Source organism: Mesoplodon densirostris, chromosome 3, assembly GCF_025265405.1.
Source record: "Mesoplodon densirostris isolate mMesDen1 chromosome 3, mMesDen1 primary haplotype, whole genome shotgun sequence".
NCBI lineage: Eukaryota > Metazoa > Chordata > Mammalia > Artiodactyla > Ziphiidae > Mesoplodon > Mesoplodon densirostris.
Window position 1 is genome coordinate 11993948 of NC_082663.1, and position 16255 is coordinate 12010202.

Here is a 16255-nt window from a genome sequence, read left to right on the forward strand (position 1 = left end):
TGAAAGGGGAAAAAAGTCATAACATTTTGACTGACAGTTCAAATCACCTAAGCGAAAATGAAAAACATTATAATGCAGAGTACAAAAATAATTAAACATTTTAATAGTTAGCCACATATTAAAGAAATTTCTATTAATTAATGTTCTTTGGGGTTTTTTTAAACCTACAAAGTAGGTATAGTTACAAGCAAGTTAGCATTCAAATACTGAAAAGTTGCCTAAGAAATACTGTTGAAAACTCTAGCTGAACTGATTCAGTATTATTAAATGGGTAACAATGATGAATATATAAAGTTGCCTTAGAAAAAGATAAGAAAAAGGGAGGTTTCATGAATCTGCTAAGATTTCTCCATTCTTTTGTTGCCTTTCCATGCATTATAAAATATTTTAATTTACTTTACAGGTAAAATTTTCCAGGCAAAAAAGAATAATTAAAAGCAATAATAGTCATTCCTTCTAGTCCATTTTACTTCTCCCAAGTTTAGATAATTCCCATGTCATTTGGTTTCCAAACCCACCGCTGTGATTGAAGGCAGATACTGTCATACTCCACTACCCTAGGGCACTAAGAAGACATTCTAGTCTGCCAGAAATTAATTAGGGTAACCCTAGTTAGTTTTTTCTCAGTTGCAATTTCAGAAATGGTAAATTAGTACCTAACACGAATGCATGCATAACTTTACACTTTTTCTGAAAAGAGTGATTCCATAATCAGTTTCTAAACTCATTTTCATTTCTCAGTTAAATAATTATGGTTATCAATTGTGCTAGTGTTTCTTGGGTGAATTTATTTCTGAAACACTGCATATGTAATCAATCAGTAATTTATTACAACCCTATAAATTACTCTGAGGATCAGACTCTGGCTAATCTCCACTCTGTGCAATATTATTTCTTTGGCCAAAATCATTTTATGGGTTGGTTAGGTATCAGCTACATAAACTTTTGGTATGGCATTATATCAATGCAGACCTCAAATATGTGTACCCATGAGGAAAGCATCTCATCGTGTCTAAGACTATTTAATGTTTAACCTCCTGGCTTAAGAAGCTAGCGACAGTTTCTTAAAGAAATACATAGGCAGGGCTTCCCTGGTGGCGCAGTGGTTGAGAGTCCGCCTGCCGATGCAGGGGACATGGGTTCATGCCCTGGTCCAGGAAGATCCCACATGCCACGAAGCGGCTAGGCCCATGAGCCATGGCCGCTGAGCCTGCGCGTCCAGAGCCTGTGCTCCGCAACAGGAGAGGCCACGATAGTGAGAGGCCCACGTTCCACGAAAAAAAAAGAAAAAAAGAAAAGAAAAAAAGAAATACATAGGCAGAAAAAATCTACTTAGCACTCAACCCAGTACATACATAATAAAGTAAATCTTTATATAAACAAAATACACTGCTTGAGAGTGATGAAGCCCGTAGACTAAGGAACCACCCAATGCTCTTTCTGTGTTGACCTCTAGGTGGATATATTCTCACTGGAACCCAAGCAGGGATTCTTCCCTCCCATGCCCCACTGACATTCACTTTACCAAAGATCTTGTCCATAGAAGCATCAGAGGGCAACGTGCAGTTAAATATAGAGAACTGCCTCTTGAGCCTTTGGGGTATATCATTGCGTCCACCCCCAGGATGGATCATAGCTGCTAAAAACTGTACGTCCACAATGCTGGTAAACTCCCCAGGCTTCTCTAGGTTATAAAATCCATTCTGTTCCATCAGCTGTCGTACTATCTCATTAGTAACCTAAGAAAGACAACTTTCAGAATTAAAATGTCATTCCTTTATATCCCAGGACCTAACTCTTTGAGTGTTTCCAAATAATGGACCTTATTGGAATTTAGGAATTGCAAGTTGAAAAAGTAAAAAATATTTACTCATCAAAAAATAAATCAAGGAGGAATTAGGCAAATAAAGTGCACAATAGGATCAATATACCTGGTCTCCCCACTCATTGATTATTGGCATATTCACATCATCAATAAAAACAGTCATCTTCTTTCCTGCTGGAGGGCCATATGTTGTGCCCATGCGTTTATCCACATAGTTCTCTATTGTCCTCTGTTAAACAGAAAAGTCAACAGAAACATCTGTGAAAATATCCCCTGACATGGTTAATTATTTTAAAAATCCAGGAAACTTTGAAATGACAGAAATTACTCAGAAAAAAACCAAAATGTCCCTTAATTCTGGAAAGCAGGGCATGAGGTACCTAACTTTTCTTGCATAACGTTTATAACCTTTGAAAATCTGGTTTAATTTAGGAGTAAAGAAAATTCTGATCAATGTAAATCTTGAATGGGATGAGACTCTTCTGTTTATTTCTACAGATTTAGTTTTGTCTTATTGTGCCTACATTGGTGATAATATAATATAATGCTAACCCCCATTATTCAAAGGTTCAGTCCTCCTCAAAGTTTCCTTATAATCATAGACAAAGCTAAACAGGGCTACTGTCCAAGAGGCTTCTCAGGTCTTGCTCTGAGCTCCACTGGCTGCCATAATCTGATGACTGTTCTCTGTTGAGAAATCTGCCAACTGGCTTCTGTAGCCTGACACAATCTGCTTTGGGCAGATGCAATCACACTGAATCACTTCTCTTCCCCTTCACAAAGTGGAGGACAATGCCCCCTCCTTTCTATCCAATACATTCTGAGCTTAGGTGGTACAGGAGGAAACTGCACTGTGCTCTATAAAAAAATGTCCTAGCAATGTGGAGAGGAATACTAAAACTGACAGAGGGGTGTTGGAAGGAGTAAGGGGGACATGAGGGAAGAACCCCAGACTATTGACTACAGTATTAACATTTCCATGGTCATAGAGTGTAGTTTGGAAATCAATCAGTTATTCAGAATGTATGTACTGAGTAAGCAGAGCCAGCACTGCAAAGAAAACAGAAAGGGCTCACACTTCTCATGCTCCGGAAACTCAATCTTAAAGACCTCATTTTATTCCCACTGATTCATGATTTAAGTCATGTTAAAGATAATGTATAAATATAAGAGAAAGTGGAAGTGTATTGAGATAAAATGCATTCTCATCCTATCCAAAAAAGAGTTTCCTTATTTCATGAAGAGCAAACCAGTTAAAATGACATTAATAACCCTTCAAGATACAACCATGAAATAAGGTCAAGATATAAACAAAAATCTATATATCTGTCCTTGAAAATTTCCCCAGTTTGGTAATTTCAAATTGTAATTTTCTGTCATCATTTTAATGAACAATAGCAAAAGATGTGAACATTTTTCACCATTTTAAAATAGAAAGATATATAAACATATCATACAAATTTCCCATGACAACAGTACAATGGCAAGAAGAATTTCATATTCCCCTGACATAAAAAAAACTGTTTAAAGTAATGTACTAGGCTAAATTTAGCTCTCCTCAATGAATTTAAATGGATAAAGCAATTAATAATCTCTTGACAACTCCCTATGGCAAACTAGAGCCTTCCAGATATTTCCTTGTCCGTTAATGAGAACTCATAGGCACATGAAGATTTTATGTCTTGGGGGGCCTTCTAAGAGCTAAAAGCCATAGGTGGAACAGGTGAGATAATATGGAGTAATAGCCACATACCTGCACTTTCTTCCCCTTCATTATGACCCTAATTTCTTTGAAATAGCAGGAAATTACTAGAAGGAATTCATTTTAATATATAAAATTATTACTTTTATATATATATATAAAATTAAAATGCTAAGTTGATAAAAACAAAAACAAAGGAAGGAGAAAAATTAAATAGCTTGTGAACTATCAGAAGCTGAGACTTCTTCCTGTGTTTATAACTGCTGGCCATTAAATAGTTACCAAATGAACTGGGGAGTTTGATAAGATCTCCCGAAAGCCTGAAACACAATAACTTCATGTTCTACTCCATCATAGATCTATGTGTTTGGGAATATTTAGGAAAACCGTATACTTGGACTAGTGTCTCCAACTGGACTTCCCCACTTAGATGATCCATGGCATCACAAAATCAACATATCCAAGCGCAGATGTCTCTGCCTCATCACAAAATCTGCACCCACTCCTAGGTGCTCATCTCAGGGATTACCACCAACTACCTAAATCTCAACCAAACATTTCCACATCCAACATCGATAAGTTCTATTGCAATTTAAATACTGCTTTTTAATGTATCTCATCCTCTCTGAAAAATGATATGCCCTTGATCAGTCATTTGTCTTTCTCATATGGATTAATGTCACAACCTTTTAAATTGCCCTCCCTGCCTCCAGTCAGGCCTGGAAACTTCTTTATAAGTCATATACAATGTCTATATTGTGTGATTTACAATTCTGTCTAGACTCTTCTGTCTCCTCAAAGAAATCAGTTTAAAGAATAATTTATCATCTTTGTAGTATTCTGCCACCCACTTTCTCCCTGGTCTCCTTGATCTACTGTCCCACCTCATCCATCTTTTTGGTGATATAAACCATAGTCCAGTTAATAAAACCAAATAGGTATACTCATTGATTTGATTATTGTCTGTCTCTCCCACTAGAATGCAAGGGAGTCAGGCACCTTGTTTATCTTGTTCATCCTTGCCTCCTCAGTGTCTAGAAAGGTGTCTGGTACAATATATTTATCAGTAAATATTTGATACATAGATCAATAAAGACAAGAAACTTGGGAGTCGTCTTTACCTTTTTTTCTCTCTTTCCTATCCCTCTCCTCCAACAATATCCACTCAACCAAAAACGAGTCCTGTCTGTCCTGCTTCTCAACCACAATTTGAACGCATCCTTGTGCTCTTTCCACTCCCACTTTTACTATCTTGGTCCAAGTCAACCTCTCTCTGGAGGAATTACTGTACCCATCTCCTCTCAAGTCTCTCTGAGTACAGCCCTCTCTCCTCCATCTGAAGCCAGAATGAACTTGCTGAGTGGGGATGTAATCCTGTGCAGTATTCCAGTGGTTCCTCATTAGTGACTTACAAGGAACACCATGATGCTCCCTGTTCACCTTCCAGTCTCAATTCTAAACATTCCTTTTTGGTTCCTCTTGGTTCTGGCCCATCACGGTCTTCATTCCTTCATAGTCAGTTAACAGTAAAACAATAAAATGATGCTCCTCTCAGACTGATTTACAGTGTTCCTTAAGAGATCCTTATTTACATATTCCTAACGTAGCCATTTCTGAGCCAGAAATCTCTCAGCATTAGTATTACCCCAACACAATTTGTGAAATATTGACTTAGATGAATGATCTTCCATAAAAGTCACTTCTCTCAACCCAGCTTATTGGTAAAGAGTTGAAATCTCTAGCAAGGGCCTGGACTAAGGTCAGCTTATGCTGTTCTCTGAGAATAGACAATAACTTGACTCTGAAATAGGCGAATGGTAGTCAGCATGACATCATCTGAAGCAATCTATGGCACCTAAACAACTTTCTGACCTCATTGTCTGTCTAGCTCACACATACATGGGATACTAGAGTGAACCCCAGTTGTGACAGTGACATTTTAGACACAAAAAACAGATGGTTAGTCATCCAGATAGACTTAGGAATGGGGTTGAGGAAAGCCATTCTACGCTACTCTTCTTCATTCCAAATGAAAAGCTCTAAAACTAGGGCAATTCAATTTTCTGAATTAGTCTCTTAATAGACAATTCAGCCTTTGTAATCCCTAAAATATTAACATTATATAAATATTAAATTCCCCCAAGTAATGGTCAACTCTTTCATTACATTTAGTCCTGTAATTCCCTAACAAAATGAATCCCCTCCTCCTCTGGGCTCCAGGGTACTTAGATTACTCCATAAGTAGCACTTATCACATCAGCTATACTTGATTGTGCACATGTCTGTTTCCCAGCCAGGGGGAGGAACAGGTACAGTTGAGGAGGTTGTGCATTGCCCAGTTCTTGGGTTCACTATTCACATTATTGTCTCTGTGAATGGGACGTAACACAAAATCTGCGTAAACTGCAATGGCCTTATGCAATAGCTCTAACTGGGTTTAAAGTTAGAAAAAAGGGCTTAAACTGCTACTTCCCCCACTTATTAGCTTTATGACTTATAAGTCATTTTAAACCACATAAGTCATTGAACCACAGCTCAAAAGTGGGAATTTATATAGAGATACATAAATCATGTATATGTATGTGTGTGTATACACACAACAGGATATTATCCATAAATGATATAATACATGTGAAGGCACTTAGTGAATTTAATGCATCATAAAAATGAAAGATATTTTTATTACTATAGGTATCTCTATATATCAGCACTTAAATCATTTTTCATACATATTACATCCAATCAAATTGAAATATAAAATATACTTAAGTTTAGGCTTCCATGTATCTGCTATTTAGCTAAAAGATAAAAATAGAGAGCTTATGCTTTTTATTAAGAAATCTACTGTCTTGGGGCTTCCCTGGTGGCGCAGTGGTTGAGAGTCCGCCTGCCGATGCAGGGGACATGGGTTCGTGCCCTGGTCTGGGAAGATCCCACATGCTGCAGAGCGGCTGCACCCGTGAGCCATGGCCACTGAGCCTGTGCGTCCGGAGCCTGTGCTCCACAACGGGAGAGGCCACAACAGTGAGAGGTCCGCATGCCACACACAAAAAAAGAAATCTACTGTCTAAAGAATACCTTTCCATTTTATTGTAACTCATCAAAACCAAATGAAAACAGGCTTATATTAGTAAAGTTTAAAATTCTCAATAGCATATTATAAAAAGTAAAATTATATCAAAAATAACATGAAAATATAATACGTAACTAAAAGCTAAAAATAAAAAAAATGCACTGTGATAAATCAGCCATTTTAATATTAATAGGAATAAAGGAAAGCCATTGGAAGGATCAGGTGGGTGAACTGGAAAAGCACAGTGGAAGACGTGGGAACTTGGTTTCTCACCGAGGTTCTGCCACCAACTATCTGGGAACTCAAATGAGTACTTCAATCTTCCTCAACCTGAGTGTGTTAATATTAACAGTGAAACCTGACATTTTTAGAGAGCTTTTTACCATAAAAAAATACTTTCACATATTATATCTTAAGAGTCTCCTCTGGAAACTGGTTTTCAGACTATGCTCTGAAGCATAGAAAAGATTTTCTTCAATCACTCGGGCCCCTACAGGAAGCAAGAAGGAGATTGGAAGGGATTTCAGGAGGCCAGCTCCAATTCCATCAAAGCAAATCCCTTGTTACCTGTTGATAGGTTAGTCTTTCACGTAAGATTTCATTAGGAAAAGTGGTTCTGAGTCTAGGAAAAAATGTGCAATTTCCTTCCAAGCTCTACAATTGTCATTTTTAAAAAACAAAACCTATTGCTACACAAACATTTGTAAAACGGTTGTTGCACTCAGAATACTTTGAGATTACTTTTAGAACAGAGAAATCTTTTCAGAAATTCTCTTAAGAAATTTTTTTGTCTTATTTTCTGTATTGTTTACATTTTTAAAGCTACATGTGAATTACTTTCAAAAATAAAAAAATTAAAACAATATTTGTTTTGAAAAAAAAAAATCATCTCTTAAAAGACTGACTGAAATTTCCTTAGCCAAAAAGAGGGTGACGATATAATTTTGGTCCAAACTTCGTACTTTGGAGAGTAACAGGGATGCTATTCATTATTCATCTGAGACAACAGAAGTTAACTGGACAGACCTAGGAAAAGAGGGACATAGAGTCTGTCCTCCTGCTGATAACAGATGTGAAAGTGACACCATGGTAAAAACAAAGGAAGTTCAGATGAAAACAACCTGGGAAGTAACAGATGTGTGTCCTTGACACATGTGCCATCATGGCAACACGGGAGGGATGGACGGTATCTATTTTCTCATCTACAATTTCAGTTTGGTTTGGATCCAAATAAATGGGACACACAGAGACAAATGCTCAGCTCCATCAGCCCTTGTTTAGCATGAACGGCTGAAAATTATAGTGAGAAAGTTAATTACAGCAGTTTGGCTAATTGGAAGTTTTCTAAAACTAATGAGTCTAGCTTAATTGAAAGCCTTAATGCTTAGCAGTCAAAACAGGCACTAAACAGACCAGGTGATCCTGTGATGCTTCTGAACAGAAAAAGAAATAGTGAAGTGTTGAGACCACCTTCTTACTGAAGGATAGGAAGGATTTGGGTTAAACATCAATAGTTGTGAATCAGATAATGGAACCCTAAAGAATACAGATGTTTATGTTTTGAAAACCTGTTTTTTTCTTCTTCTTCTAATTTATTATACTTCAATACGGTACTGCTCCTAGAAATTTATTACATGGTTTATGAATTTGTATATTAATAAACAGGATGTTTTCTAGATTACGTGTGCCTTTTTCTAGGAAATTAATAAGTATTTTATGCTATAGAGACATAAAGCACAGGTCTTTACCACCTGAGGGGGTAAATGTCACCAAGAGTTACTAGCAAAAATATGTGACAACTCCTTGCCATATACTAAAGAATTTGGCTAGCCTTTGTCCCTGGTTCCTAGGAGGGAGGCTTTAAACCCTTGCAATTTCCCGCATAATAAGAACGGCTTTGTTATTCATCGTGGGCCCCTCAGACCACTCATGCCAGAAAGACCAAACTTCAATTAGAGTGTTAGGGCTTTAAACCACGTGATATCAGCTGACTTCCCAGGGGGAAGGGGTTTGGAGACTGACTTCAATCACATGGCCAACCAATCATGCCTATGTAATAAAACTTCAGTAAAAACTCTGGACATTGAGGCTCAGGTGAGCTTCCTGGTTGCTGATATACACAGATATGCCTGGAGAGTAATACATCCTGAGGACAAAGAAGGTTCACATTCGGGACCTTCCCAGACCTTGCCCTGTGCATTTTCTTTTGGCTGATCCCAATATCTTTTATAATAAAACCATAATCATAAGCATAGCATTTTCCTAAATTCTGTGAGTCATTCTGGTGAATTATCAAAACTGACAGGGTCACAGAAACCTTTCAGTTTGCAGCCAATTGTTCAGAAGTGTTGGTAGCCTGGGAAGCCCTGAGCTTGTGGCTGGTTCTGAAATGACAGTAGTTTTGTAGGGACTGAGCCCTTCACCTGTGAAGTCTGCACTAACTCCAGGTGGTTGCTGTCAGAATTGCACTGCAGCCCTAAAGATTCAATCCACTCCTAAGAAATGTGAAGAGCTAGACAGCTACCCTACATAATGAAAAAAAAATCACTTTGATTTAATGTTTAACAATCTCCATCCACAAGTAAGGTTATATTATAACCTTTAAAGAGATGTTCTCCAAAAGTAAAACAGTTTTAAAAATGTAAAATAGTATCAAGGGAATGTGTATAATGTAAGCACCTTGCCAGCCTAGGATAATCTAGTGTGTGATTCCCCAAACACAAAAATACCACTGCTGAGTCACTGCAATCTGGGGTTCACCTTCGATCCAGACCTTCCCAACACAACAGTGTGTAAATGATATTCATTAATGATAGAAGGCTAGCCAGTTTTGGAAATTCCATCTCTAACAGAGGAGCATAATGTTTTGACAGTCTTATTTAGAAACTTAATCAATGGTCTTAGTTTTTTGGCACTCTGTAGTCACCAATTATATTAAGTGATTAAAAAGTCATGATTTAGCCTTGTTCTCAAGAATTTTCATTGCTCTTTGATATTTTCATTTCAACAACTAAAGAACAATGAAGTTAATCAAAAATGAAGTTCTTTGGATTTGAATTCCCCTAAAAATTTCCCTTCCATTTTCAATTTATGAATGTACCTTTTCCTAACTCTTCTTCATATGTATCTTTTCAAGTGTACCATTTCATACATTTCAATTTATAAAATGTATCTTTTATTAATGTATTAATGTTCTAATAAAGGTATCATAGATTATTTGCAAACAATTAAAGCATGGACTGAAGTTTAAGATGTACTCTATGGTTTCTTAAATAATTTAGGAATAGGAAAAAAGAACCAGTTAGCCTCTGCAAGCCCTGGTCAATCTTGGCAGTTCCATTGACAAAAGCCATGCAAACTTGAGAGTTGTTCTCTGTTCCTCCTCAATGATACCACCATAAGCAAAATCTTTAATGTGCTAAGATTCTAAGATTGTATTCTTTGCTGCAATTGATAATAGGAGCCATTGTGGAATGTTAAGTCAGTGAACAACAAGATAAATAGGAACCAGAGACTGGAAAAAGAATAGAAACTAGATTTGAAGAGGATCAGACTTGAAGCAAGACCAGCTTCAAGATTCTTTGATGCTAATATACTGTTGTGGAATCATGAAGTAGATTATGTAGAGGTGGATAGGGGGAAGGGAGAAAAAGGAAGCAACATGAAAAGTATTTCATAGATGTATTAGCAGCCCTTGACTCAAGAGAGAGACCATCAAAGATGACTCCAGTGTGTATATCCTAATGACTAGAATAATAGTAACACCCACAGAAAAGCAGACAGTAGGGAGAAGAAGTAGGTTTACATGGGGAATAAATAATATTTCTTTCAATTTTGGATTTTGCATGTTCACAGGCTTTTCTACAGAGATATTCTAAACAGTGTTGAGACTTTTTTTTTACATCTTTATTGGAGTATAGTTGCTTTACAATGGTGTGTTAGTTTCTGCTTTATAACAAAATGAATCAGTTATACATATACATATGTTCCCATATACCCTCCACCATGCGTCTCCCTCCCACCCTCCATATCCCACCCCTCCAGGCAGTCACAAAGCACCGAGCTGATCTCCCTGTGCTATGCGGCTGCTTCCCACTAGCTATCTACCTTATGTTTGGTAGTGTATATATGTCCATGCCTCTCTCTCGCTTTGTCACAGCTTACCCTTCCCCCTCCCCATATCCTCAAGTCCATTCTCAGTAGGTCTGTGTCTTTATTCCTGTCTTACCCCTAGGTTCTTCATGACATTTTTTTTCTTCTTAAATTCCATATATATGTGTTAGCATATGGTATTTGTCTTTCTCTTTCTGACTTACTTCACTCTGTATGACACTCTCTAGGTCCATCCACCTCATTACGAATAGCTCAATTTCATTTCTTTTTATGGCTGAGGAATATTCCATTGTATATATGTGCCACATCTTCTGTATCCATTCATCCAATGATGGACACTTAGGTTGTTTCCATCTCCAGGCTATTGTAAATAGGGCTGCTATGAACATTTTGGTACATGTCTCTTTTTGAATTATGGTTTTCTCAGGGTATATGCCCAGGAGTGGGATTGCTGGGTCATATGGTAGTTCTATTTGTAGTTTTTTAAGGAACCTCCATACTGTTCTCCATAGTGGCTGTACCAATTCACATTCCCACCAGCAGTGCAAGAGTGTTCCCTTTTCTCCACACCCTCTCCAGCATTTATTGATTCTAGCTTTTTTGATGATGGCCATTCTGACTGGTGTGAGATGATATCTCATTGTAGTTTTGATTTGCACTTCTCTAATCATTAAAGATGTTGACCATTCTTTCATGTGTTTGTTGGCAGTCTGTATATCTTCTGTGGAGAAATGTCTATTTAGGTCTTCTGCCCATTTTTGGATTGGGTTGTTTGTTTTTTTTTTTTTTTGTTATTGAGCTGCATGAGCTGCTTATAAATTTTGGATATTAATCCTTTGTCAGTTGCTTCATTTGCAAATATTTTCTCCCATTCTGAGGGTTGTCTTTTGGTCTTCTTTATGGTTTCCTTTGCTGTGAAAAAGCTTTTAACTTTCATTAGGTCCCATGTGTTTATTTTTGTCTTTATTTCCATTTCTCTAGGAGGTGGGCCAAAAAGGACCTTGCTGTGATTTATGTCATAGAGTGTTCTGCCTATGTTTTCCTCTAAGAGTTTGATAGTTTCTGGACTTAAATTTAGGTCTTTAATCCATTTTGAGCTTATTTTTGTGTATGGTGTTAGGGAGTGATCTAATCTCATACTTTTACATGTAGCTGTCCAGTTTTCCCAGCACCACTTATTGAAGAGGCTGTCCTTTCTCCACTGTACATTCCTGCCTCCTTTATCAAAGATAAGGTGACCATATGTGTGTGGGTTTATCTCTGGGCTTTCTATCCTGTTCCATTGATCTATCTTTCTGTTTTTGTGCCAGTACCAACTGTCTTGATTACTGTAGCTTTGTAGTATAGTCTGAAGTCAGGGAGCCTGATTCCTCCAGCTCCATTTTTCGTTCTCAAGATTGCTTTGGCTATTCTGGGTCTTTTGTGTTTCCATACAAATTTTGAAATTTTTTGTTCTAGTTCTGTGAAAAATGCCAGTGGTAGTTTGATAGGGATTGCATTGAATCTGTAGATTGCTTTGGGTAGTAGTGTCATTTTCACAATGTTGATTCTTCCAATCCAAGAACATGGTACATCTCTCCATCTATTTGTATCATCTTTAATTTCTTTCATCAGGACTTATAATTTTATGCATACAGGTCTTTTGTCTCCGTAGGTAGGTTTATTCCTAGATATTTTATTCTTTTTGTCGCAATGGTAAATGGGAGTGTTTTCTTGATTTCACTTTCAGATTTTTCATCATTAGTATATAGGAATGTCAGAGATTTCTGTGCATTAATTTTGTATCCTGCTAATTTACCAAATTCATTGATTAGCTCTAGTAGTTTTCTGGTAGCATCTTTAGGATTTTCTATGTGTAGTATCGTGTTATCTGCAAACAGCGACAGCTTTACTTCTTCTTTTCCAATTTGGATTCCTTTTATTTCCTTTTCTTCTCTGATTGCTGTGGCTAAAACTTCCAAAACTATGTTGAATAAGAGTGGTGAGAGTGGGCAACCTTGTCTTGTTCCTGATCTTAGTGGAAATGATTTCAGTTTTTCACCATTGAGGATGATGTTGGCTGTGGGTTTGTCATATATGGCCTTTATTATGTTGAGGAAAGTTCTCTCTATGCCTACTTTCTGCACGGTTTTTATCATAAATGGGTGTTGAATTTTGTTGAAAGCTTTCTCTGCATCTATTCAGATGATCATATGGTTTTTCTCCTTCAATTTGTTAATATGATGTATCACGTTGATTGATTTGCGTATATTGAAGAATCCTTGCATTCCTGGAATAAACCCCACTTGATCATGGTGTATGATCCTTTTAATGTGCTGTTGGATTCTGTTTGCTAGTATTTTGTAGAGGATTTTTGCATCTATGTTCATCAGTGATATTGGCCTGTAGTTTTCTTTCTTTGTGACATCCTTTTCTAGTTTTGGTATCAAGGTGATGGTGGCCTCGTAGAATGAGTTTGGGAGTGTTCCTCCCTCTGCTATATTTTGGAAGAGTTTCAGAAGGATAGGTGTTAGCTCTTCTCTAAATGTTTGATAGAATTCGCCTGTGAAGCCATCTGGTCCTGGGCTTTCATTTGTTGGAAGATTTTTTATCACAGTTTCAATTTCAGTGCTTGTGATTGGTCTGTTCATATTTTCTATTTCTTCCTGATTCAGTCTTGGCTGGTTGTGCATTTCTAAGAATTTGTCGATTTCTTCGTGGTTGTCCATTTTATTGGCATAGAGTTGCTTGTAGTAATCTCTCATGATGTTTTGTATTTCTGCAGTGTCAGTTGTTACTTCTCCTTTTTCATTTCTAATTCTATTGATTTGAGTCTTCTCCCTTTTTTTCTTGATGAGTCTGGCTAATGGTTTATCAATTTTGTTTATCTTCTCAAAGAACCAGCTTTTAGTTTTATTGATCTTTGCTATCATTTCCTTCATTTCTTTTTCATTTACTTCTGATCTGATTTTTATGATTTCTTTCCTTCTGCTAACTTTGGGGTGTTTTTGTTCTTCTTTCTCTAACTGCTTTAGGTGCAAGGTTAGGTTGTTTATTCGAGATGTTTCCTGTTTCTTAAGGTGGGATTATATTGCTATAAATTTCCCTCTTAGAACTGCTTTTGTTGCATCCCATAGGTTTTGGGTCGTCGTGTCTCCATTGTCATTTGTTTCTATGTATTTTTTTATTTCCTCTTTGATTTCTTCAGTGATCACTCCGTTATTAATTAGTGTATTGTTTAGCCTCCATGTGTTTGTATTTTTTACAGATCTTTTCCTGTAATTGATATCTAGACTCATAGCATGGTGGTCTGAAAAGATACTTGATACAATTTCAATTTTCTTAAATTTATCAAGGCTTGATTTGTTGCCCAATATATGATCTATCCTGGAAAATGTTCCATGAGCACTTGAGAAAAATGTGTATTCTGTTGTTTTTGGATGGAATGTCCTATAAATATCAATTAAGTCCATCTTCTTTAATGTATCATTTAAAGCTTGTGTTTCCTTATTTATTTTCATTTTGGATGATCTGTCCATTGGTGAAAGTGGGGTGTTAAAGTCCCCTACTATGATTGTGTTACTGTCGATTTCCCCTTTTATGGCTGTTAGTATTTGCCTTATGTATTGAGGTGCTCCTATGTTGGGTGCATAAATATTTACAATTGTTATATCTTCTTCTTGGATCGATTCCTTGATCATTATGTAGTGTCCTTCTTTGTCTCTTCTAGTAGTCTTTATTTTAAAGTCTATTTTGTCTGATATAAGAATTGCTACTCCAGCTTTCTTTTGATTTCCATTTGCATGGAATATCTTTTTCTATCCCCTTACTTTCAGTCTGTATGTGTCCCTAGGTCTGAAGTGGGTCTCTTGTAGACAGCATATATATGGGTCTTGTTTTTGCATCCATTCAGCCACTCTGTGTCTTCTGGTGGGAGCATTTACTCCATTTACATTTAAGGTAATTATCGATATGTATGTACCTATTCCCATTTTCTTAATTGTTTTGGGTTCGTTATTGTATGTCTTTTCCTTCTGTTGTGTTTTTTGCCTAGAGAAGTTCCTTTAGCATTTGTTGTAAAGCAGGTTTGGTGGTGCTGAACTCTCTCAGCTTTTGCTTGTCTGTAAATGTTTTAATTTCTCCATCAAATCTGAATGAGATACTTGCTGGGTAGAGTAATCTTGGTTGCAGGTTTTTCTCCTTCATCACTTTAATTATGTCCTGCCACTCCCTTCTGGCTTGCAGAGTTTCTGCTGAAAGATCAGCTGTTAACCTTATGGGGATGCCTTTGTGTGTTATTTGTTGTTTTTCCCTTGCTGCTTTTAATATGTTTTCTTTGTATTTAATTTTTGACAGTTTGATTAATATGTGTCTTGGCATGTTTCTCCTTGGATTTATCCTGTATGGGACTCTCTGTGCCTCCTGGACTTGATTAACTATTTCCTTTCCCATATTAGGGAAGTTTTCAACTATAATCTCTTCAAATATTTTCTCAGTCCCTTTCTTTTTCTCTTCTTCTTCTGGAACCCCTATAATTCGAATGTTGGTGCATTTAATGTTGTCCCAGAGGTCTCTGAGACTGTCCTCAGTTCTTTTCATTCTTTTTTCTTTCTTCTGCTCTGCAGTAGTTATTTCCACTATTTTATCTTCCACCTCACTTATCCGTTCTTCTGCCTCAGTTATTCTGCTATTGATCCCATCTAGAGTATTTTTTATTTCATTTATTGTGTTTCTAATCATTGCTTGATTCGTCTTTAGTTCTTCTAGGTCCTTGTTAACTGTTTGTTGCATTTTGTCTATTCTATTTCCAAGATTTTGGATCATCTTTACTATCATTATTCTGAATTCTTTTTCAGGTAGACTGCCTATTTCTTCTTCATTTGTTAGGTCTGGTAGGTTTTTATCTTGCTCCTTCACCTGCTGTGTGTTTTTCTGTCTTCTCATTTTGCTTATCTTACTGTGTTTGGGGTCTCCTTTTTGCAGGCTGCAGATTCGTGGTTCCCGTTGTTTTTGGTGTCTGTCCCCAGTGGCTAAGGTTGGTTCAGTGGGTTGTGTAGGCTTCCTGGTGGAGGGGACTAGTGCCTGTGTTCTGGTGGATGAGTCTGGATCTTGTCTTTCTGGTGGGCAGATCCACGTCTGGTGGTGTGTTTTGGGGTGTCTGCGGTCTTTTTATGATTTTAGGCAGCCTCTCTGCTAATGGGTGGTGTTGTGTTCCTGTCTTGCTAGTTGTTTGGCATAGGGTGTCCAGCACTGTAGCTTGCTGGTCGTTGAGTGAAGCTGGGTGCTGGTGTTGAGATGGAGATCTCTGGAAGATTTTCGCCGTTTGATATTATGTGGAGCTGGGAGGTCTCTTGTGGACCATTGTCCTGAAGTTGGCTCTCCCACCTTAGAGGCACAGCACTGACTTCTGGCTGCAGCACCAAGAACCTTTCATCCACACGGCTCCTCAATTTGGGATGATTCATTGTCTATTCATGTATTCCACAGATGCAGGGTACATCAAGTTGATTGTGGAGCTTTAAACCGCTGCTTCTGAGGCTTCTGGGAGAGATTGCCCTGTCTC

At 37.4% G+C, this 16255-nt stretch overlaps 1 protein-coding gene across 1 annotated transcript in view; it reads right to left on the reverse strand.

Moving 5' to 3' along the window:
- The window catches only part of DNAH5 (dynein axonemal heavy chain 5), a 276356-nt gene that overhangs the window by 92321 nt on the left and 167780 nt on the right, over positions 1-16255 (reverse strand). The window contains exons 48-49 of the mRNA XM_060092732.1: positions 1932-2054; positions 1526-1739 (exon numbers count right to left, since the gene is read on the reverse strand). Coding sequence (XP_059948715.1) covers positions 1526-1739; positions 1932-2054 — 337 coding nt within the window. The remainder of the gene's footprint in view (positions 1-1525; positions 1740-1931; positions 2055-16255) is intronic.